This window comes from Fundulus heteroclitus, chromosome 16 (genome assembly GCF_011125445.2).
Source record: "Fundulus heteroclitus isolate FHET01 chromosome 16, MU-UCD_Fhet_4.1, whole genome shotgun sequence".
NCBI lineage: Eukaryota > Metazoa > Chordata > Actinopteri > Cyprinodontiformes > Fundulidae > Fundulus > Fundulus heteroclitus.
In genome coordinates, this window is record NC_046376.1 from 21,430,872 (window position 1) to 21,457,284 (window position 26,413).

General features: G+C 38.2%; 1 protein-coding gene across 2 annotated transcripts in view; it reads right to left on the minus strand.

Annotated features, from left to right (window-relative positions):
• Window positions 1–26,413, minus strand: part of si:ch73-374l24.1 (protein kinase C alpha type) — a 165,802-nt gene that overhangs the window by 25,367 nt on the left and 114,022 nt on the right. For both annotated transcript variants that reach the window (XM_012867890.3, XM_012867881.3), the window contains exons 6-7: window positions 1,390–1,546; window positions 1,155–1,289 (exon numbers count right to left, since the gene is read on the minus strand). In XM_012867890.3, coding sequence (XP_012723344.2) covers window positions 1,155–1,289; window positions 1,390–1,546 — 292 coding nt within the window. The remainder of the gene's footprint in view (window positions 1–1,154; window positions 1,290–1,389; window positions 1,547–26,413) is intronic.

A 26,413-nucleotide genomic window follows, 5' to 3' on the forward strand; every position in this document is an offset into this window, starting at 1 on the left:
TGACTAAGCTAAGAACTTCTTACATGGCCGTCGTACTTCTGACAATCTGAATTGTTTTTTTTTTGTGTGTCACAAACTAAGTTTTAAGGTTTTGCTGCCATCTTTTGTGGGTGTGATCATTGGTTCCAAGTCTTCTTTTTCCTTGTAACCACATGTTGCCATTTTTGTTGCACATCACTTCCACACTGTACATGTGAACAAGCCAGTTGTATCCAAACCGTTATATGTGACTGTTTATTTTTTGTTAGTCAAGTTTTTTAAGGAATTATTAAGAAAACAAGTCATTAAAAGACTTAATTCTCAAACATTATTATTCTGCATGTTGCTTTCTGGAAACTTTGTATTAAACCCTATTTCCATTGATTTTGTTTCTGATTTGAATTTGGACCAGTCAACTCTGGGACTATGAAACTGAAGTCACATAACCATGCTTTGTTACAGCAGGGTATACATAGGTTTTTGGAAATTTACTTTCGATTGTTTGTCCTCAGAACAGATATGAATCATCCCATGGTGGGTTTGAACCATCCTGTGGCAATCCTTATCTGAAAAAACACGGGTAATAAAATGATCAACAAATGACAAAAAATCGAATTTGCTATTATGCTGTAATTTTAAGAACAGACACAAATGTGTCTCTTCTGCTGCTTTTCAATCACCCATATTTCAAATTCTGTGGGAGCCACAAATGAGGGTGCGGTATGTGAAGGAAGATTGTTTCCAGCCATGAAATTTACCAACACCAGATTGCTCGTATGCACCACGTTTCATAAGTCTCACATCATGGATTGTTGCACCCAGTTTGGCCCTTTGAGCTGATTTTTATGTACTGAAACTGATTCTAGAAGTGGATGGTACAGATTCAAGTTAGTTATAAGACATCGAAAACCCCTAAAAAACCTTGAAACCACTGTTCTTAAAGGAGGTTCAGTTTCAGTTTTTGCTTTAGTGACCATTGTTTTGCTTTTGCTCTGTAAAGCACTTTGCTTTAAAAAGCATCACTGCTTGAAAGGTCCCACAGGAATATAGCTGAATTATTTAATTTAATTTATGGTGGTTATGTCAGGGCTAAAAACATATATATTTAAATCATTATTAATTAAAAGTGTTGAAACACTTGGTGAAAAGGTTTGAACACTAATAATAAAACGGACCATCCACAGTGGGAAGCCTTGATGAGCTCAGAAACGCCGAACGACATGGAGCCCATGAAGTCATTCCGGGTGGTTCTGTCCCAGTCCCATACCTCGATAGACAGACGTCGATCCTTATCTGACGCTTTCAGCTTACTGCATTGACACACACAATAGAGAACCTGTTTAAAGATCGTTACATTTTGATTTACAGAAAGCTTTGAAAACAGTTGGATCAAAGGACAGATTTACTCACAAGGTGAACGACTCGTTCCAGCAGGGATTGAGAGAGGAACGGATGGTCCTGGTCTTCTGTTTGGTCTCGTTCTTTGGGTCTGGGATGAGCTTGAGTTTGACATATGGGTCTGATAAACCATTTGGATCCATGGGAATCAGGTTCCTGGCTTCACCCACTGGAAGAAATGTAAAAAGAAAATGTTTGAGTGTCTGAGGCAGCTTTAGCGATTTAACTCCGTGTAGACTACTGGTGTTAATTCTTCTTACATAGAGCCAAGGAGGGCAGGTATTTCACCAATACCCACTGATGCAGGTTCAATACATAATAATCTTAGTATAGGAAGCACACTGAGCAGTTGTAGTTGATAAATTAAATAAATTATACCTGATTAGATCATTTATATGTTAAATAGCTACATATGTATGTGCTATAAAAGCTGCTATAGAGGGGGGAAAATGGTGAGTAACTCTAAATTACTGAGTGGCGAAAAGAAAAATCTCGACTTCACGAAATCCCAACAAATTAAAATGTGTGGGATATATAATCACATTTACTATGGATATAAATGCCCCTGCATTAATGTTGTTTAGGTTTAATCATTGAGCTGCATAACAAATGCAAAATGTTATTTTTAAAATGTCTTTTAAACAGCAGAAACACCAAAATAAAGCATAAAGGAAAGACACAATTACAATACATCTGCTGTTGTTGGTTCAAAGTCTCTAAGCAAGTTGCCCTTAAATTTCAGTAGCACTTTCACAACCTTTTGACAAAAGACTTGATTCATTTCCTGATAAAAATCAGACTTGTGTCCCAAAATCCTACAGTTTTATTGCAGCAGGAGTCAGATAAGCGATTCCCAAAACATATTGATCCATTTCATCTACTCTACGACAGGTTTGGAGTCACTGTTCTGTTGTGTCTCCACTTTTTCATTGTTGAGTCTGTGTCTGGGTGCATCATCTTTTCCAATAAAAACCCATATTTTGTGATTGTGGATAAAACAAAATGATTTTACTCCCTTGATCAAATGGCAATACAAAGCACTTTGTGTGTATGATTTGTAGAGTTTAGATAGGGTTTGAGAACTGCAGTACAAAACATTGTGACAATTTGGTTTATCTGGTGATTAAATGTTAAAGGGGGCATATCATGCTTGTAAGTTCTTCCTTTTCACATTGAAATCCTTCAGTTGTGGTCTTTATAAAGTGAAACGGTAATACCTTGGTCTGAATTCCTCATTAATTTACCCACAGAATTCCTCGGTTTAACCCTGCTCTGAGGTGCGTCTGAGAGGAACCTGTTTTGGGGCTTTCTCTGTAAAGAAGCACGGTGTAAGTTTGAGCCACTAGGGGCGCTAGACCTGTAACTTCCTGAAGGCCACTAGTAACAATGTACTGTCATAATTAAACAGTCTCCCTCTGTGTTTGAGAATCTGATAGCAGACCAGTTTGGACAAGTAGATTGAGAGGTCATGGAGTTACCTGTAAAGACAAGACCTCATTCACAATTCCAGATTAAATCCTACATCAGAGAACCAAAAATATATCTTATCAGGTAAGTGTCATATCTCAAGTTACAAAGGCGAGATTTTTAAAGTTTCGATATGCACCAAGTGCTATATATTAATCTGAAAATTAGTTTCATATATCTCAAATTAAGCTACTACATGGTGAAAACTTACAGAGTGGTGCTTTATATCTAAAGGTGGCACTTCACAAACCGCCTCCTCCAGATTGCAGAGCCTTCCACTCCAACCCATTCTGCCATGTTTGTGGTATGGTGGGTGGATGGTGTAGTGAACAACCAAACATTTTGACTTTTACTACATTTGTACCTTTGGCATCCTTCAGCTTGGACTACAAAATTGCTACGAGAAATAAAAATAGCCGATTCACAAAATGGGCAAGTTTGTTTAGCAGTTCCACGGCAGATACTATAATGTAATTGTTCAGAAAACATAGGGTTGAAAAATATACCACCCGAAAAAAAATATAAAGATATCTATGCAGCACCTGGACTAAATTCATATTTTCTGCATTCCTAAAGACTCCAAGTACACAACCATAGTTAGGAGCTAAGAGCTAATTTTCCAAGATGTCCTTTAAATGGATAGGATTGAGATGTTGGGATGTTAAGTATTTTTGTCTTCTTTTTTGCAGTCAGGCTTTTTAGGATGCAGTTTCTCACTGAGTTTTCCACTTTGGCTTCATTTTCATTCATCATGGCATCCCTAGTGTGTGAATATGTACAAAGTTAACCAGGTGTTTCTAGATTTACAAGCAGAGCATGACAGACTCTCTATATTGCTGAGCGGCATTTATTTCTGCGCATAAATTCAATCAAAAGAGGCACATATGCTGATAACAGGAGCTGTGAAGCACTGAATACGGTTAAGAGTCCCTTACGCTGAAGTGTGAAACAACACCAACATGAGTGCAATACTGGTGGGTGTAAGGGCACAGGCACAAATAAATCTAGAAAACAGGAGGCAAGAAAATTATCTTTAAAGTGTGCATCATCGTCTCACAACAGGTGAGGACAAAATTACACTCTAGCCAGCATAAATTGAGAATGAGAGTTGTGCAGAAAAGCTTTGCAAGGTCAATGGAGCAGTGTAAGTCGATATTTTCACAAATGGAGTAAAAGGAGTAAAACTCCAATACAAAGTCAAAAATAGTAAAACGGTGAGGGAATGAGTGGAGGCCATCTTTGTTTGTGACACTTCCACTTTAACATCATGGTGATAAACCAACAAATGTCATTCTAGGAACATCATACAGAGTAATATTACATTAAGACTCCCTAGACAATCACCACCAAATAAGGGAAGAATTTAAAAGCTTCAACCAATGCAAAGTATTTCAGGTGACCCTCCTTGTTTCTCTGCTTCCATTTTAAACATTTAATGCAATCAACCACAATATCACTCTAAAATAGGAAACAAAACATCTTAATAAAGTGACAAGACTGTTATTCATGGCCAGATTTTATGACTACTCATCAAAAACAATCAGCTGAAAAATACTGTCAATGTGTGACTCAGTCTTTCTGGGTTTTATTGTAACTCGCTGTACTTTTCGGATTATAAGGCACACAGTGAATTAACGTGTCTGTGTGTGTCTTTGTCCACATATAAGGCTCGCCCAATTATAAGGCACACTAAATATTCTTCCCAAATGTGTAATATCACTCCGTCCCGTCACGTACACAGCTCTCTATAAGGGCAGAGTAGTTGGACTACACTGCCGTTTCTAAAATAAGACTAAAATAAACGTAACTTTTATATTAAATTAACTTACTAGGTTTATTGTTAACGCGTCCTCTGGGCGCCGGCAGCCTAAAGGCTCCCACATATTCAAGTATACTGTGCGCATACTGTGAGCATGATGGACTCCACGCTGACTCTCCGCGGGTGTTTTACCCTTGATTGTTGTGTGTACTGTTGCCTAAATTTCTTGTAGCATATTCCTACAATTCCCCCATTTCTCCCGGTGGGACGAGGCAGCAGAACAGATGGTAAAATGTGTGATTAGCCAGCTGAGCACCTATGGCCGTTTCTTTTGCAGCAGGCTCCCACCGCACACCTGTCAGTGAGAACAGAGAGGGACTGTGATGCTGCGCGTCCTTGCGACTCCTTGCTTGGAGCAGCTCAGTGTATCAAGCTCGCTCTCACATATAAAACAAATTTGATGTAAAGACTTCTTGCCCCAGAGAAGACTTCTACCTGTAGGCACGGACCTCCGCGGAGTGAACTACACCTCAGTACGTGGGGGTATTTACATGAATGCACTTCTAGTTTGGACATTACAGTCAGGCACTCTTGTAGACAGCTCAGGGGTCCAATCAGGTAGTGACACAGTGTACCGTAATGCTCCGAATATCCATTGAGCGGAGCGGCTTCGTTGCTTACCAAAGTCATACTTAGACACTAACAGATTTTTGAGCGCATTGTACCACATAAAATCGGTCAGTAGGCACAACTGTAGTTATATAAAGAAAGCACCGGATTATAAGGCGCACCATCAATTTTTGAGAAGATTTAAAGATTTCTTAAGTGCACCCTATAGAATGTCACACCAAATACGGCGGAAATATATGACGCAAGTTTTTTTCCCCCATTTTTCCCCATTCTGTTATATTACAGCAATACAGTTGCCAGTGATATTTTATACGATAGACCAGTCATGCATAACTTTAAAATATAAATCAAAGCATTTTTCGTTCATTCTTGATATATTTTTATTCTATTTAGTTTTTTGTTACTGTGTTCCTAAAAACTGGAAAAATTGCTGCCTGCAGTCGTGCTTTGTAGTCTTATCTCTTGAAATCCAGGCAATCAGGTATCATAACTATGAACATAACCCACCTTTGCGTAATTCAAATTCTAGATAGATACAGCTGGTTTGAGAAGAGGACACAAATAAGCAGCATCGTGAAGACCATGAACCACTGCACACAGGTCAGGAAGAAAGTTGCGGAGAGGTTTAAAGTTAGGGTCTATAAAACAATATGACACACTTTGAACATCTCACCGAGCTCTCTTCAATCCACTATCTGAAAATGGAAACAGCATGATCCAACAGGCAGGGCAAAGAGAGTATTAATCAGTCAAGTAGCCAAAAGGTACATAGTAACTCTGAAGGAGCTGCAGAGAGGTCCACAGCTCAGTTGGTCTTGTTAACAGGACAAATAATAATTGTGTACTTTACCAATATTGCTTGTATGGAAGAGGGGCCCAGAAGGAAGCCATGTTTGAAAGAAAGCCATAAGAAGTTTACTACATGCAACAATGACGCAGCAAATGTTTGGAATAATAGCTTTGCTTACATGTAAATAATAAGTAATCAGAATAAAGGGTTGATCAGAATAAAAATGCATCGTGTAAACATGACAATTGGGACAATGTGATCGGATTAAGCTCTATCGAAATGAAATCCGACTGTGAATGAGACGGGAGGTTTATGCCAATTGTTAATCCAAACACCGTCGACCTAATCATTTATTCCAATCATGTGATTTGGATCAGACAAACTGCCCCGACTGTGCGTGTGTCTCTCATCCTGTAAGAGTGGAAGACCAAAAACATGTGCTGCTAAGCCTGCAGCAGCTCTACCAGCAAACGCAGCAACGTCTCAACCGTTCTATTAGAACCTGATGTGGGTCTGTTCTGATCGTTCAGAAGACACAGAACAAAAACACTTCTGCGTTTGGGTATAATTAGTGTTAATTGTCCTTGTGATTGTCTGTATATGACTATTCAGTAAAAGAAAAAGATTTTTCTTCAGCACAGACTTAAGTACAACTTCTGTGGTTTTTAGGGAATTTTGAGGACTTCTAAATTGAATATTCTAAATGAAGCCTGGTGTATGTAAACGTACACCAAGATTTATTGACTTTTTGTCCATAAAAACAATGTATTTTTTTTTTTCTATCCAAATTCATTAGAATCAGATCAAGGATTTTGCAAACGCAAATATAGCTAACGTGAACTGGTTGGATTATATCAAATTTAAACCTCTTGGCTAATATTTAAAATGCTATGTGTTGAAAAAAGCAAGCACTGAACATTAAGCTGAACACTTCACGCCCATGATGAAACAAGGTGGTGGCAGTATCATGCTGTGGGAACCCTTTACTTCAGTAGGAACATGGAAGAGTTGATGAGAAGAACCATATTGGGACGAGCAAAGAAACGAGGCAGAAGTTCATCTTCTAGCAGGACAAAGAGCCTAAACACACAATCAGATCTATGATGAAATGCTTTCGATCAAATCATTTGTTAATAAGTGCAAGTAAAAAAATATCAATCTAAATTTCATCAAGAATCGGTGTCCAGACCTGAGAATTACTGTTCACACACACTTTCCATCTAGACTGAATAGGTTTGAGCTTTTATGAAAAGAATCATGTCTCTAGATGTGCAAAGCTGATGGAGACGTGTCCCTCAATAACACTTGCAACTGTAATTGGAGCGACTTTCTACCAAGAATTGACTCACACCAGCTGAACATAGATGCATGATACACTTTTGATATGTTTTCTTTTAAATACAATACACTGGAGATCTTAAAACCATGTATCATTTTCTTTATGTGTCACAAGTCACTTACAGCAGAGTGAAATGATGCAAAATCGATGACCTGATTTAACAGAGTTTAAGCCGGGCTTCGTTGAAGCTTTTTATCAAGTGGCATCATAAATTCAATTTGACTCCACTTTATCATAACTGGCATTGGATTCATTTAATTAGATATTTTTGCACATGAAATGGGTCAATTTTCCTTTTGTTCTGCCTTAAGATGACATCTGTTGAGTATTAAAGCTACATAAAAAACAGAATTATTTCAATCACATAAAATCCTAATACAACACAATGGAGATTGTGCAGCAATATATAATATTAAAAAAATTAATACTTATGCAAGGCACTGTAAATGCACAGGAAACTATGAGTCTTGATTGATTTCCTTCCTACAGAAAACCCAACCAGAAGAATACTGATCTCTGCCTTGTACAATTCTTCATTCAATGAGAAGAAATCCTGCAGACGGATTACATCAACACCCAAGAGAGGCTTTGGAGAATCAGAGTATGAGGTACACGTAAAACCAATATAATTATAATGCGCACAAAGCAGCCTTTACAAAAACAGAATAAAATGATTTTCAGTCTGATCTCTTGTTGCAAATCGCTGCAGCACCTCTTAGCAGCCGTGTTTTCCCCGAAACACACGTTTTAGTTGCCGTCTCTCTTAGATCAGCTACATGTAGAGTAAGTCTGCTTCAAATTTGCCTGCTGATAAATGAAATGCTCACCTTACTTGATTTAAGACTTATCAAAGCAGCATTTTTCACGGAGAGAAAAACACACCCAAAACAAAGCTTACTCCTTATTTTTGGCTTTCTAATTGGGACCCCTTAACATGCAAAGAAATGATATGACACAATGCAGGAGAGTGAAAACACACACACAAACTGTACGATCCCGCTTATGTCTGGGGGACTAATTCAAATTCAAACTGCGACACGGTAAGGAATAAACAACTTGTTTTGAATATATGAAAATACAATTTCCATCAATAACACTGTGCTTCACCAAATGAGAAGGAAAATAGACTGAAACAAAATGAGGCTAAATATTTCAAAGGATGTATGCGATGTCATGAATGTTTTTCACATGATAAAAGTTGTTTTCCGTCTGTAGTGTGATAACCCCTAAAAATCCCCTGCAAAAATGAATATCAATTTGAATTTCCTGCAAAAATCTTGATTAAAATATTTAAAATATTTATCAAGGAGATTATTTTTGGACAACTCTGGTGCTCTTTTATGCTCCTCCAGCAGAGGGCAGTGTCGGCCTCTTTGTATCATTAAGACGTTTTTCCCCAATGTTCATGAATGTGGCGTTTTAATCCCCCAGTTGGATCCTTGTTTAAAGCTAATTCTCGGCTCATCACCTTTCCTCGTTCTTCCATCCCTCTTTGTGTCTCTCTCTCTCCTGAAAGCCCACACACATGCAAACACACACAAAGAACCCCCCCCCCCCACCAAAAAAAAAAAAAAAAAAAAACAGAAAAAAACGACAACAAACACAGACACACATATAGCAAAGTACGTCGAGCAGAAGGAAAATCTCAACATCCCACATTCTCCGGAGCCTTTCCTTCTGCTAGCAGCGGCGCCGTTTGCAGGCATCACTCACTCCCATGGCAACACAGGCATCAGACAACCAAGGAAACTTCCCCAAGCCCGTAAAAACACTAATGAGGCAAACACACACATACGCACGCACATACGCACACACACAGATGAGAATGTCTGTCCTCCATGTGTGTTTGTGCAAGTACGACTCTGTCTCCTTCATTCTGCCACTGCCTTTCTCTCTCTCACACGCATACAAACCCCGGCATACATACACAATAAAAGATCATCATCAAGGACCATCTCTGGTGTCGGTTGTTGCTTAGATACAACAAGAGCTGCTTGCTGTCGGTGTCCTGTGTTCTCCTTATGAGGTAGCTGCTAATAAAATTACCCGCTTTGTGTGCATTTTTAGTTTTTATTACTCGCCTTGGGCTGAAGCAGTCATGATATCCACACAGCAGAGAGTTACTTTTCCTTAATATGCCACGGATCAAAGACTTTAGCAACACAGTATGAAATAATAAATGCTGCGGATACGTTTTAAACATTGATTACAGAAGAATCTCTCTCTGTAAACGCTCGGCGCTTAATTTCCTCAAAACTACTCCTGGCTTATCTGATTGCACCTTAACTTTCAATTCTTCATCAAGAGATTCCTGCAGTAATCATTTCTCTTGGTACATAAACGCGTTTTCCATATGAAATATTTCACATGATGAGAAAAAACCAACAACAAACATGTCATTTGGCTGAAGGGGCGAGAGCATACAGGGCTGCAGTGGGCTGACTGTATAATCTCATGAAGGAAGATGGCTTTGCTTTTTTAAATGTGTTGTTGCATAACAATGCCATGTGCAGCCAATGAGTGCCTGATCATGTTAGAGGGGGAAAGCTGCACAGCCAAATGGGAACTGGATGGATCCCCGCTGAGCTGTGTCAGGGATCCAAACGGAGACGTCATGCACTCAGTGGAGGCAGGAGGAGGAATCAAAGGGAATTTACGATTCCTATTTCAGTGGCCTCAAAATATTGTGGCGGTATGTTTGGTCCATTTCAGATTGAGAAGAACACCCTTAAAAAGATTTAAGGGACTTATTTTAAAAAAAAAAGTGAAAAAGAAATAAAGATGGACTGTGATGCTACTGTTTAATGTCTTCCTGCTATTTAACTTCCCTTTAACCTTGTGTACTGTAAAGATTTCATATAGTTCTAAAATGTTGCATCAAACAAATATTTTGCGTCAGAAGTAGATGAGCTACAAAACACAGTTTCCAAATGCTTATTTTGTTAATTAACGGGGGAAAAAAGCTATCCAAACAAAGCTTGCCCTGTGTGAAAAAGTAATTAACTAACAATGAAAACTCAGGAAATAACAGAGACTAACCACATTGTTTAGCTCAATTGCACAAGCTATATACAACTCTGATTACTACCTGAACTACGGAAATAAGAAATAACCTGAATAGAACCTGTCTGGCAACATGAAGTAGTCCTGAACATCTCAAAAAGCAATTTATAATCTGATAAAAAGGGAAGAGTGGACAAGAAACCAAGCATTTGGCATTTATAAGCCTAGAAAGGACTTTGGAATCCGGTGAACCACAGTAAGACCCATCCATTAAGCCCAAGCCCATTATTTTCTCAAATATGGAACAAACCTTTCCAAAAATAACTGCAAGGGTACATCCATGACACATCCAGGAAGTCATAAAACAACCCAGAACAACAATATGAAGCATTGCAGCTCTCATCTGCTATAGTTAAGGTTAGTGTTCATGATTCAACAATAAGAGAGAGACCAGGCAAAGGAGCATGCATGGGAGGAAGGTATGCGTCTTGTTACATCAAGGGTAAAACTAACACACCATTTCATGTATTATAAAAAAAATCATACTGACAGTGAAACATGGTGTGATAGTGTGATGTTGTGGAGCTGCTTTGCTTTTTTTTTTTTTTTTTGGAGTGGTCTAGTCAAAGTCTGAACTTAAATCCAACTGAGATTCTGAGGCATGACCTTAAAGAACAACTAATCCCTAAATATTGCACACATGGGTGTCTTTTATAATGCTGTCTTCATATACCGGTCATTGTTTTTTTTGTCAATTTACTGCACATTTGTTGATATCCTGCTTTTGTGTCTAAAGCCGTCTGTGTTGTGCCCTCTTTAATGATTGTACTGCATTTGAATTTTGAATCAGTATTGTTAATGGCTCAAAAGATATTGTGATGTGACCCAGTCAGTAGCTCTGCCCCTGTGAGTATAAAAGCGGTCCGTCTCATGCATGCCTCTGTAGAGAGTTGGAGTTTTGAGATCTTTCTATTTATTTATCTTGTTCTAGTAGCCAAGACCACGCCTCCGCATGTTCCTCGGTCCACTGGGCACCGCCTCCTTTAGGCTTGTTTTTTTCCAGATATTAAATGTGGGTGGATAGAAGGTCTTTAAACAAGGCATCCATGCTCAAAAACACCCCAATATGCCTGAATTAACAATTCTGCAAAGAGGAGTGGGACTAAATTCGTCCACAGTGAGGAAAAAGATTCACTGCCAGTCATCGCAAGGGATTGATAGCAGTGGCTGCTGCTAATGGGAGCTCAAGCATTTGTTAGGTTTAGGGATCAAATACTTAGGTTCAGATTGATTTAGATGGCTTCCCTTAATAAGTTAAATAATTTAAAAACGGCTTTTTGGTCTGGCTATCTTTGTCTGAAATTAAAACATGTATGATGATCACAAACATTTAATTGTGACAAATAAGAAGAGACAGCTGTATATTACCATTACTGATACAAACGATGAAAATGAAAAGAAACCACATTTTTTAAATCCGAACATGAACAAATGTGTAAACCATGCAACATGCAGGTGTAACAAAAGTGTGCAACGATAATAATAATTAAAACAATTTAATGACCAGAAAACGACATGATTAAGAGTTTGGATAAGCACTTTTTACCTTTATACCTAGGGGTAATTTTGTTTTTCTGAAAAGCAAATGCAATTTGGCAAAATAACTAGATTAATTAAATTTTTTTTTATTGATAATTACTTAATTTTGTTTTTAAAAGAATAAGCAGTCACTGATTGAAATAGTAATAGTAAAAACATCACTGTATAACTTGTGGTTTTTGGCAAAATAATTTGTTAAATATTTCTTTACAAAGCCTGATTTAAATTTATTTGAAGCCATAAAATGAGGGGGAAAATTTATAATAAACACGGAGTCTTGCACAATTTCTAAAGGAAAACGACCCTTTAAAAAAATCTTTGCTTTAATGGTTAAAACGTGCAGCACTGAACAGTCTCACAAACTGTGCACATTCTCAGTTATCCGGCTCATCGCAGCAGCAAACAAGCTTAAATCGGAGGCAACCAGACTTTCGCTCAGTTCTTTTGAAACGTTTTCAGAAAGAACTGAGCGAAGGTCTGGTTGCCTCCAATTTATGTCTCACAAACAATTTTCTGGTACAAGTAAACTTTTTCAAAAGATTGTTCTCCTCATCCAGGCTTTGTCAGGATCTCCAGGGTTTTGATTTCTTATTCCAGCCCCCTGGGGATCCTGCAGCCTGTTCGTGTTTCACGCTTTTAGTATTGTGTATCCTTAGATCCTCATTTCCGTCCTTAGATTTCTGTTGAGTAATTATGTTAGTAGATTATTCTTATATCTGTTAGATTCAGTTCCCGTGTTAGTCAGCTTCTGTTCATTATGATTTTAGTAGCTGTGTTAGATCTTTACTTTCTGTCCTCCTTTCCTTCTGCCTAATTGGCCTTTTACTCCTTCAACCTGTGTTAATTTGCTCCACCTGCTGCTCCTCCTGTCCCTCCTCCTATATATTCAGTCAGCTCAACCATTACCAGTTGTCAGTTCCTCCGTCTATCGACCCAGTTCTGGTCATCTTCGCCGTGTTCCTGATTCCTGTATCCCTTTTATCCTGTAAGCCTGGTTAATTTATTAAATTAATAACTCTTTATTCAACTTGCAGCCTTCCAGCTCTTGTCTGCACTTTGTTCTTTAATAACTCTGGACAAACCTGGCAGGCCTGTTGTCCTGATTTAGTTTTTTTGTTTGTTTGTTTATTTTGGACTTTTCTGGACTTTTCTTGGTTCAGCCTTCACCACTCAGCCACCATCCAATCAGCTCAGTCTCCTTCCAGCCAGTTCCTGTGTGCTCAGCCAGCTGGGCTCTTCTGTTTGCTTCTCTAAAGAAAGTTGCCTGTGTCTGCATGCTGCAGTTGTTTCCCCGTGAGTCCCAGCCTCTTGCTCTGTCCGTTCTGGTGGTTCCCATCGCTTGCTCTGGTCTGTTCACTACCTGCATCCTCTGGTCTCCTGCTCATCCCTGCCTGCCTGCATCATCTGTCAAGTCTGGTTCTGCTTGCCTGCCTCACCTGCCACTATTCATCCCTCACAATAAACCTTTTAAAAAAAATAACTCTGTTTCTGGCTGAATGTCGGGTTCACCAGCATTAATCATTACACTTGTTATGCTTTAAAAAAGTTTAACATGGTTTTATTAATGTGTTAGATGTGCTTTTTGCTGATTGTGCAGAGCAGAAAGGGACAATACATTTTTCTCAGCATGTCACGAGCATGTTTGGCTGATCTCCATTATTACAAATATGCATTTGATAAGAAACACTAAATATGATTTGCAATAGCAAATATTAGTTTGTTAGCATACTGTTATTTGCCTGCAGAATTAACGTACTTTGCATATTTACTGTCTGAGAAATTTAATGAGTTTGCTGTGACCTGTGGGTCCTAAAACGATCAGTTCTATGGAAAGAGAAATGTTGTTTAAACTGAGAGAGCGCCATTTGTTTGGAGCAAATATCCCAAATTTCCAAGTCAAATTCATTTTCAGAAGCTGATCAAGCCTGCTTTCATAAATAAAAGATAAAGCAGTCTGTCTGACAATTGTTATGGGTAAATATTTAATTTGAGTTGTTTGTTTTTTTGCCATACACACCTTAAAAATGAGAATGAGGCATGGATCTCTATAGATTCTGTAAATCTTATCTGCCATTATTTATCTTGTATTATAAACCCGCTAATACATTTATAATCCTTTATTAACATTCCTGTATATTCTGTATAATCTGTGCATATAGCTCCCATATTTATATTTATACACAGCATTTTATAGTCCCCTACCATTACTTTTTACTTATACATACACTTATAAATAATATTTATATCCTGTATAGCACTTCTGGATAGATGCAAACCACATTTCGTTTGTACTTGTGACAGTGCAATGACAAATTTGAATTCTATTCTATTCTAATCACAAATACATCTATCCAACATTTCCCTCAAATTAGATAAAACTGCATTCATGTCACACCCATGCAACAATGCTTTTATAGTGAAGAAATTAGTTAAGGACTTGAAGTAATATGGCATGACCTTCCTTCGTCCAGAGAAAGCCCCGGACCACAAAGGTATTGCAGTTCAACCTGAGGCGAGCCTGTCAGCAGCGGGAGATCTCATCCTGAGTAAACTGCTGCGCGAACCTCCATCCACAGAAGCTCTGTGTGTTTGTGTGCGCGCGCAGGTCATCCAGGGACGTTTCTTTGTAACTGTGTCAACAAAACGCCAGGAGAAATGTCTGCCGAAGCCCGTCAGCTTTCGCGTATATCGCCTTTTGTGACGGAAACAAAAGATGGGGATGAAGGTGGTGATCAGAACGAGGGAGAAAGAAGGGATTAAACGAGGGAACCGCTGATACAGACTCCGAACTATGAAGAAAAGATTAAAAAAAAGAGTTTAAAAGAGAATAAAATACTAAATCCAAGACAGAAAACGGTCTCGCGACTAAAAGAGGAATTGATGTCCAACAGGGAAAAGAAAGGGAAAAATAAAGCATAAACCAGCAAAAAGACAGGAGCTCTACAGGCACTGGGGGAAAACAGGTGATGAGAAGGATTAGTGAATCTAAAGGTGTCAAAGGAAACGGTTAGATATGAAAGCAGGGGAAGTGAATGAAGGAACAAAGGAAGGAAGGGACAGATGAAGGAAAAAGCAGAAGAGGAAGTGTTTAGCGGGAGTGAGCCCGAGAACATGTTTATGTTTTCTTGGCCAGAAGAATTTAATCAAGATCATGTCGGTGCGGTGAGCCACAAAAGGCCTGCCACTTGTGTGTAGGAGACAGAAGGCAGCTGGATAACAAGCTGTAGCTTCACTGTTCAGATCACTGTCATTATTGAGGATGAAAAAAATGAATAAAAGAAATCAGTTCAGAACACATGTTTTTGGTACATTTGTTCCCACCTGCATTATACTCAGTATTGATCTTTTCTCCTTCCTATGGAAACCTGTCAATCATGCCCCACCGACGGCTTCTGCCGCTCTATTACTACCTTTCTTCTCTTGCTTGGATTTTGGAATTTCACTTTAGATTTTTTTTATTAAGAGATTTATTGATTACAACAAAAGAGAGAAAGGATAGGAATGAATTGGACTGAATGCCCGTTAAGTATTCTCTTTTTATGCTCAGACTGTGAAGACGCTGGCGGGTTTTCAATTCTGTCCACTGTGGGGCAGAATCAATCAAAACTTCAGCTCATATTTTTTTTAATTGCATGACATTTTGTAGGGTTGTAGCGGAGTAGATATTTCGATTGGTCACAGACTCACTGCTAAAAAGCTCTTTTTTATTCCTTTTACTAAAAGATTTGGGGATTTTGAGAACTTACTCTGGACATTGTGGCCTGAAGTAGTGTTAAAAACATTGTACTGTCACTCCATTTTTGTAACTTGCCACCTGTGTTGGCGTAACTAAAAATCGCTTTTTCTGTCTAAACGTGATCTAAATGTGAATTTCTTTTTGTGTCACATGATGTCCTGTGTGTACATACTTTTATTGTAAATTGCCTGTGGTTTGGCATGAAGCCTTTAAATTTTACCGCTTGCTGCTGCATGTTGACTAAATACGTTATTTATGGAAATTTTACTGTAACAACGCCCAAACATCTTGTGCTGCCCCCAGTGGTCAGAAAATCATTAGCTCAATTATTTGAGTCCATGGCTTGATGACTCGATCTGTTGGATTTGCTTTGATAGAAAACGTTTCAATAAATCTGTCTAACAATAACATACAATTGACTTTGTAAAGTGCTTTGAGATGACATGTGTTATAAATTGCCACTATATAAATAAACTGAATTTAGAAGACGGGTCAAATTCTCCTGCCATGTAAGCTACTTCTAGGACACACAGCATACTGAGGCGAGTCTTCAACAGTTTTATTTGCAAAGTGTACCAAGATTAAACAATGTTATTAATGGATCATTGGTATGATATTTCATCAGTTTATGTACATTTCAAGGCAATGCACATTATATACGGGGGATATTTACCAGTACCATCAAGTGTAATCCATAGAATTTCAACTCTAACTCAGTTCAACTCTGTCCAGCTTTGATGTGACAGAAGAAATGTGGGAGAAGAATAAACTACCATGTTCCTCTGTGAGGATAATAAGTTCAGAGTCAGGTGCAGTGTTGGACTTCTGCCACATGGCTTTTCACAAAAGGTTCCCAGGTTTTCTGAGACACCAACACGATTTGCGGGAAACTGTACATGGGACTTCTTGTAGTTTTCTTTCAGCAATGGCCTCTTACTTCCCACTCCTCCATAAAAGTCATATTTCAGGTGTGCACAGCCGGTTATCCTCCGATCAAAACTCACAGGTAGATGCAAAATGTCAATTTTGACATTTCTGAGGGGAATATGTTGTATCACATTTTATTTGGCAGTGTCTGAGTAAAGGAATCTGAATATAAAGGAATGCTTAACTGTAATAAATAAATAAATAAACAAAACACAAAAACCATGCATAATTTTCCAACTATGCACAAATTGGTTTATCAAACAAAAGTCTATTAAAAGACAATGAAGTTTGTGGTTGTAATGGGAGAAAATGTGGTAAAGTTAATCAGGCAAAAATACCTCTGCAACGCACTGAATACTACAGTATCAGTATACTTTAATTTGTTAAGGCAACATATCTTCATGACAACGAAATGCAGTGCAAACATTGATTAGTGTGACATGGATAGAGGAAAGAAGATTTTTTTTTCAAGCATAAAAAAAATACATGACGCAAGGATGATTTTAGTTTCTGTAGTACCACAGTTTGCCTGTTGACTTTTATTTCAGTGAAGGATTCTGTTTTGTACAGCTCATTGTTATTCTGATCTTTGACTAATTATTTAGTTTATGACATTTGTTCTTTCTTTTGTGTTTGTCAGTGGTCTGTTTTCAAATTGTCAATGCTTCGAGGAGTTTACTCATTCTGCTTCTATTTTTAGATCCCTTTTAGACCATGAACATGCTTTAACAAAAAAGCTAACACGCTCATTAATAAACAACCGTATCATTTCTTGTTGTAGGACAAATGATCTGTATGTCTATTCATTTTTTTTTCTACTTCATAGTTGACACATGTCCATAGCGGGGGCTGCTGAAGCCAACATGGCGTAATATGACGCTGATACTGTAAGAGGCGGCCGGTGGTTGGCTTTGTATTACAATAAAGAAAAAAAGCCTGAGATGAGAGTTTCACATGGCAACACTACAAATGTGAGCCAATTTAGTTTCACTTTTGGACCCTTTACCCAACCTGACCGGGGCAACCACATCAACGCCACCATCGCTGTCAATGTCCTGGTTGACAGTCTCCTGTGTTTGCTCCCTCGTCATTGGAATACCGCTTGACTCGCAGACGGATGCAAACAAAGACGCAAGCGGGGGACATGTAACTGTTAACCGAGGATGAACAAAGGGTGTTTAGCGGTCACACATACTAGTGAAATGACTTTACAGAAGAGCAGTTACATAGACACTGCATTAATCACCTGAAAGACCAGTGCTTTGTCACATTTCTAACAACATGGCATTTTTATGAAACTGTCAGATTTAAATGTCACTCACATTTGTCACCCCCCTCCTGCAGCAGCCATCCCTTGCTTTTTCTGTGGAGTAAGGAACTATTTCCTGATCGCTGATATACATATCCTTGACCACCGCCGTCTCGCCATGCTGTTGTGTGTAAATGTAAGTTTATAAGTGTGACTGGGAGAGAAGCGGTGAAAATGACCCAGCAGTCGTTTTTCCTTTCCTGCCAAAAGGTTTTTTTTTTTAACACAGGAGAGTTCTCCACTGCAGGTGCTGCTCTTGACTGACGGGATAATTTAGAGGTGTTAAAAACACACACGGGCACACATTTGTGATGCAAAGCCTGTTAAAGCCACCCAGGCTTCTCTTTCATGCTGAGGCATTAGCATTTTTTTTTTTTAAATTGTTGAGCTAGTTTTTGTTTTGTTAAAAACGCAGACGTTTCTTATTGCAGTAAAAGTTCTTGACAAGCGGATCAATAACAGGCAAATATGCTTATGTTTTCAAATCCATTACAAGGGGATTCTGCAGGATTTGTGCCGAACACAAAATGTTTTTTTTTTTTTTATGAAATGTATCAGCAATAATACATGATATGAGAATAAAAAAGGACAAATAAGTGATTCTGTTTGTCACTTACATTTAATGATGTTTAGATCAGTCACTCAGGGCGATGTTTTAGTTTGTGCTAAAAGTGCTGCACTCTGGGTTGCAAGAGTGGGATCTGCCTACATTATATTAGCAGATACAAAGAGACAACTGTTTACATGTGTTTGCTCAGGCTTTCACAATCAATTAAAGCAAAGAACCAAAAGCCTTTTTGGTTTTTGTCCTTCGTCTTTTTTTAATATTTACTTACTTTTTTTGTTTTTATGAGCACATTAGAACCAGTTACTGTGTCGGCTTTAAATGCGCGGACCTCTAATGTCACTGAGTGTCTTTGATTGGTTGTGGTCATGGCTTATATTTACACCTGCAACAGCAGCTTTTCACAGAGTTATGGTTACCTTTGATTTATTTGAGTGAATGCCAGGCTTTGATTGCTAATTAGAATAAAATAACACCAAAACTCACCTAATGTAGCATGATGAAACTGGGAAAGTAGGAGCATATTAAACCACTGAACAGCAATTATTGGATTGGGGCAAAATTGCAGATCTTTAATAACTGAGTCATGCCATTTATGTCTTGGAACTGCATTGTTGGTAAGTTGCAAGCTTCTGTGTATCAGGACGTCTGTCGCGGCTATGCGCTGTGGAATAGGGTAATTTTTCGCTTGATCCAAATGGCTTAGCTACATATGTATCTAAAAAGAAAACTTTTTTTTACAGATCAATTTGTGTTGGATGTGTTTCTTGTTGTTGTTTAATAAATATATAAAAGCATTTTGGAATGCGTTAAAAATGTTGCTTATCATCTTTCATTTTATTCTCATTCATTAATCAGCCAGATGTTTAATTTTATATTGATAACATACCACACGAACATTATTTATGACAAATGCCATTTGTGTAATTTAGTAGTAAAACTTTTTACTACTCAAAGACTAACCGTAAAACTTTCTGACCAAAGTTTAAATCAATTTATTTGCAGAGAATAATCATAATGAAATAATCAAACACTGACTCTAGATATTTGAATTATTTCTCACTCAAAGTATGTAGCCCCTGAATTGAGACACACCAGAGTTGACAGTGCACAGAGGCGGTTTTTGCACGAACCCCTAAACCAATGAAAATTCAAAAGATTCCAGAGTTACAACCCAGTTACACACAAAGCACTCTGCTTCGGCTCTATTTACGTACCAGCAAGCAGATGGCACAGTCCAATGACTGCATAGAAGCAATCAGAAATTCTCTAGGATGAAATTCTCTAGGATTAATTAACAAAATGCTTATTTTGTTAATTAACGGGGGGGGGGGGGGGGGGGGGGGGGAAGCTATCCAAACAAAGCTTGCCCTGTGTGAAAAAGTAATTAACTAACAATGAAAACTCAGGAAATAACAGAGACTAACCACATTGTTTAGCTCAATTGCACAAGCTATATACAACTCTGATTACTACCTGAACTACGGAAATAAGAAATAACCTGAATAGAACCTGTCTGGCAACATGAAGTAGTCCTGAACATCTCAAAAAGCAATTTATAATCTGATAAAAAGGGAAGAGTGGACAAGAAACCAAGCATTTGGCATTTATAAGCCTAGAAAGGACTTTGGAATCCGGTGAACCACAGAAAGACCCATCCATTAAGCCCAAGCCCATTATTTTCTCAAATATGGAACAAACCTTTCCAAAAATAACTGCAAGGGTACATCCATGACACATCCAGGAAGTCATAAAACAACCCAGAACTACATATGAAGCATTGCAGCTCTCATCTGCTATAGTTAAGGTTAGTGCTCATGATTCAACAATAAGAGAGAGACCAGGCAAAGGAGCATGCATGGGAGGAAGGTATGCGTCTTGTTACATCAAGGGTAAAACTAACACACCATTTCATGTATTATAAAAAAAATCATACTGACAGTGAAACATGGTGTGATAGTGTGATGTTGTGGAGCTGCTTTGCTTTTTTTTTTTTTTTTGGAGTGGTCTAGTCAAAGTCTGAACTTAAATCCAACTGAGATTCTGAGGCATGACCTTAAAGAACAACTAATCCCTAAATATTGCACACATGGGTGTCTTTTATAATGCTGTCTTCATATACCGGTCATTGTTTTTTTTGTCAATTTACTGCACATTTGTTGATATCCTGCTTTTGTGTCTAAAGCCGTCTGTGTTGTGCCCTCTTTAATGATTGTACTGCATTTGAATTTTGAATCAGTATTGTTAATGGCTCAAAAGATATTGTGATGTGACCCAGTCAGTAGCTCTGCCCCTGTGAGTATAAAAGCGGTCCGTCTCATGCATGCCTCTGTAGAGAGTTGGAGTTTTGAGATCTTTCTATTTATTTATCTTGTTCTAGTAGCCAAGACCACGCCTCCGCATGTTCCTCGGTCCACTGGGCACCGCCTCCTTTAGGCTTGTTTTTTTCCAGATATTAAATGTGGGTGGATAGAAGGTCTTTAAACAAGGCATCCATGCTCAAAAACACCCCAATATGCCTGAATTAACAATTCTGCAAAGAGGAGTGGGACTAAATTCGTCCACAGTGAGGAAAAAGATTCACTGCCAGTCATCGCAAGGGATTGATAGCAGTGGCTGCTGCTAATGGGAGCTCAAGCATTTGTTAGGTTTAGGGATCAAATACTTAGGTTCAGATTGATTTAGATGGCTTCCCTTAATAAGTTAAATAATTTAAAAACGGCTTTTTGGTCTGGCTATCTTTGTCTGAAATTAAAACATGTATGATGATCACAAACATTTAATTGTGACAAATAAGAAGAGACAGCTGTATATTACCATTACTGATACAAACGATGAAAATGAAAAGAAACCACATTTTTTAAATCCGAACATGAACAAATGTGTAAACCATGCAACATGCAGGTGTAACAAAAGTGTGCAACGATAATAATAATTAAAACAATTTAATGACCAGAAAACGACATGATTAAGAGTTTGGATAAGCACTTTTTACCTTTATACCTAGGGGTAATTTTGTTTTTCTGAAAAGCAAATGCAATTTGGCAAAATAACTAGATTAATTAAATTTTTTTTTATTGATAATTACTTAATTTTGTTTTTAAAAGAATAAGCAGTCACTGATTGAAATAGTAATAGTAAAAACATCACTGTATAACTTGTGGTTTTTGGCAAAATAATTTGTTAAATATTTCTTTACAAAGCCTGATTTAAATTTATTTGAAGCCATAAAATGAGGGGGAAAATTTATAATAAACACGGAGTCTTGCACAATTTCTAAAGGAAAACGACCCTTTAAAAAAATCTTTGCTTTAATGGTTAAAACGTGCAGCACTGAACAGTCTCACAAACTGTGCACATTCTCAGTTATCCGGCTCATCGCAGCAGCAAACAAGCTTAAATCGGAGGCAACCAGACTTTCGCTCAGTTCTTTTGAAACGTTTTCAGAAAGAACTGAGCGAAGGTCTGGTTGCCTCCAATTTATGTCTCACAAACAATTTTCTGGTACAAGTAAACTTTTTCAAAAGATTGTTCTCCTCATCCAGGCTTTGTCAGGATCTCCAGGGTTTTGATTTCTTATTCCAGCCCCCTGGGGATCCTGCAGCCTGTTCGTGTTTCACGCTTTTAGTATTGTGTATCCTTAGATCCTCATTTCCGTCCTTAGATTTCTGTTGAGTAATTATGTTAGTAGATTATTCTTATATCTGTTAGATTCAGTTCCCGTGTTAGTCAGCTTCTGTTCATTATGATTTTAGTAGCTGTGTTAGATCTTTACTTTCTGTCCTCCTTTCCTTCTGCCTAATTGGCCTTTTACTCCTTCAACCTGTGTTAATTTGCTCCACCTGCTGCTCCTCCTGTCCCTCCTCCTATATATTCAGTCAGCTCAACCATTACCAGTTGTCAGTTCCTCCGTCTATCGACCCAGTTCTGGTCATCTTCGCCGTGTTCCTGATTCCTGTATCCCTTTTATCCTGTAAGCCTGGTTAATTTATTAAATTAATAACTCTTTATTCAACTTGCAGCCTTCCAGCTCTTGTCTGCACTTTGTTCTTTAATAACTCTGGACAAACCTGGCAGGCCTGTTGTCCTGATTTAGTTTTTTTGTTTGTTTGTTTATTTTGGACTTTTCTGGACTTTTCTTGGTTCAGCCTTCACCACTCAGCCACCATCCAATCAGCTCAGTCTCCTTCCAGCCAGTTCCTGTGTGCTCAGCCAGCTGGGCTCTTCTGTTTGCTTCTCTAAAGAAAGTTGCCTGTGTCTGCATGCTGCAGTTGTTTCCCCGTGAGTCCCAGCCTCTTGCTCTGTCCGTTCTGGTGGTTCCCATCGCTTGCTCTGGTCTGTTCACTACCTGCATCCTCTGGTCTCCTGCTCATCCCTGCCTGCCTGCATCATCTGTCAAGTCTGGTTCTGCTTGCCTGCCTCACCTGCCACTATTCATCCCTCACAATAAACCTTTTAAAAAAAATAACTCTGTTTCTGGCTGAATGTCGGGTTCACCAGCATTAATCATTACACTTGTTATGCTTTAAAAAAGTTTAACATGGTTTTATTAATGTGTTAGATGTGCTTTTTGCTGATTGTGCAGAGCAGAAAGGGACAATACATTTTTCTCAGCATGTCACGAGCATGTTTGGCTGATCTCCATTATTACAAATATGCATTTGATAAGAAACACTAAATATGATTTGCAATAGCAAATATTAGTTTGTTAGCATACTGTTATTTGCCTGCAGAATTAACGTACTTTGCATATTTACTGTCTGAGAAATTTAATGAGTTTGCTGTGACCTGTGGGTCCTAAAACGATCAGTTCTATGGAAAGAGAAATGTTGTTTAAACTGAGAGAGCGCCATTTGTTTGGAGCAAATATCCCAAATTTCCAAGTCAAATTCATTTTCAGAAGCTGATCAAGCCTGCTTTCATAAATAAAAGATAAAGCAGTCTGTCTGACAATTGTTATGGGTAAATATTTAATTTGAGTTGTTTGTTTTTTTGCCATACACACCTTAAAAATGAGAATGAGGCATGGATCTCTATAGATTCTGTAAATCTTATCTGCCATTATTTATCTTGTATTATAAACCCGCTAATACATTATAATCCTTTATTAACATTCCTGTATATTCTGTATAATCTGTGCATATAGCTCCCATATTTATATTTATACACAGCATTTTATAGTCCCCTACCATTACTTTTTACTTATACATACACTTATAAATAATATTTATATCCTGTATAGCACTTCTGGATAGATGCAAACCACATTTCGTTTGTACTTGTGACAGTGCAATGACAAATTTGAATTCTATTCTATTCTAATCACAAATACATCTATCCAACATTTCCCTCAAATTAGATAAAACTGCATTCATGTCACACCCATGCAACAATGCTTTTATAGTGAAGAAATTAGTTAAGGACTTGAAGTAATATGGCATGACCTTCCTTCGTCCAGAGAAAGCCCCGGACCACAAAGGTATTGCAGTTCAACCTGAGGCGAGCCTGTCAGCAGCGGGAGATCTCATCCTGAGTAAACTGCTGCGCGAACCTCCATCCACAGAAGCTCTGTGTGTTTGTGTGCGCGCGCAGGTCATCCAGGGACGTTTCTTTGTAACTGTGTCAACAAAACGCCAGGAGAAATGTCTGCCGAAGCCCGTCAGCTTTCGCGTATATCGCCTTTTGTGACGGAAACAAAAGATGGGGATGAAGGTGGTGATCAGAACGAGGGAGAAAGAAGGGATTAAACGAGGGAACCGCTGATACAGACTCCGAACTATGAAGAAAAGATTAAAAAAAAGAGTTTAAAAGAGAATAAAATACTAAATCCAAGACAGAAAACGGTCTCGCGACTAAAAGAGGAATTGATGTCCAACTGGGAAAAGAAAGGGAAAAATAAAGCATAAACCAGCAAAAAGACAGGAGCTCGACGGGCACTGGGGGAAAACAGGTGATGAGAAGGATTAGTGAATCTAAAGGTGTCAAAGGAAACGGTGAGATATGAAAGCAGGGGAAGTGAATGAAGGAACAAAGGAAGGAAGGGACAGATGAAGGAAAGAGAAGAAGCAGAAGAGGAAGTGTTTAGCGGGAGTGAGCCCGAGAACATGTGTATGTTTTCTTGGCCGGAAGAATTTAATCAAGATCATGTCGGCGCGGTGAACCACAAAAGGCCTGCCACTTGTGTGTAGGAGACAGAAGGCAGCTAGATAACAAGCTGTAGCTTCACTGTTCAGATCACTGTCATTATTGAGGATGAAAAAAAATATTAATAAAAGAAATCAGTTCAGAACACGTGTTTTTGGTGCATTTGTTCCCACCTGCATTATACTCAGTATTGATCTTTTCTCCTTCCTATGGAAACCTGTCAATCATGCCCCACCGACGGCTTCTGCAGCTCTATTACTACCTTTCTTCTCTTGCTTGGATTTTGGAATTTCACTTTAGATTTTTTTTATTAAGAGATTTATTGATTACAACAAAAGAGAGAAAGGATAGGAATGAATTGAACTGAATGCCCGTTAAGTATTCTCTTTTTATGCTCAGACTGTGAAGACGCTGCCGGGTTTTCAATTCTGTCCACTGTGGGGCAGAATCAATCAAAACTTCAGCTCATATTTTTTTTAATTGCATGACATTTTGTAGGGTTGTAGCTGAGTAGATATTTTTTTTTCAATTGGTCCCAGACTCACTGCTAAAAAGCTCTTTTTTATTCCTTTTACTAAAAGATTTAGGGGATTTTGAGAACTTACTCTGGACATTGTGGCCTGAAGTAGTGTTAAAAACATTGTACTGTCACTCCATTTTTGTAACTTGCCACCTGTGTTGGCGTAACTAAAAATCGCTTTTTTCTGTCTAAACGTGATCTAAATGTGAATTTCTTTTTGTGTCACATGATGTCCTGTGTGTACATACTTTTATTGTAAATTGCCTGTGGTTTGGCATGAAGCCTTTAAATTTTACCGCTTGCTGCTGCATGTTGACTAAATACGTTATTTATGGAAATTTTACTGTAACAACGCCCAAACATCTTGTGCTGCCCCCAGTGGTCAGAAAATCCATTAGCTCAATTATTTGAGTCCATGGCTTGATGACTCGATCTGTTGGATTTGCTTTGATAGAAAACGTTTCAATAAATCTGTCTAACAATAACATACAATTGACTTTGTAAAGTGCTTTGAGATGACATATGTTATAAATTGCCACTATATAAATAACCTGAATTTAGAAGACGGGTCAAATTCCCCTGCCATGTAAGCTACTTCCAGGACACACAGCATACTGAGGCGAGTCTTCAACAGTTTTATTTGCAAAGTGTACCAACATTAAACAATGTTATTAATGGATCATTGGTATGATAATTCAGCAGTTTATGTACATTTCAAGGCAATGAACATTATATACGGGGGATATTTACCAGTACCATCAAGTGTAATCCATAGAATTTCAACTCTAACTCAGTTCAACTCTGTCCAGCTTTGATGTGACAGAAGAAATGTGGTAGCAGAAGAAACTACCATGTTCCTCTGTGAGGATAATAAGTTCAGAGTCAGGTGCAGTGTTGGACTTCTGCCACATGGCTTTTCACAAAAGGTTCCCAGGTTTTCTGAGACACCAACACGATTTGCGGGAAACTGTACATGGGACTTCTTGTAGTTTTCTAATGGCCTCTTACTTCCCACTCCTCCATAAAAGTCATATTTCAGGTGTGCACAGCCGGTTATCCTCCGATCAAAACTCACAGGTAGATGCAAATTGTCAGTTTTGACATTTCTGAGGGGAATATGTTGTATCACATTTTATTTGGCAGTGTCTGAGTAAAGGAATCTGAATATAAAGGAATGCTTAACTGTAAAAATTAAGTAAATAAACAAAACACAAAAACCATGCATAATTTTCCAACTATGCACAAATT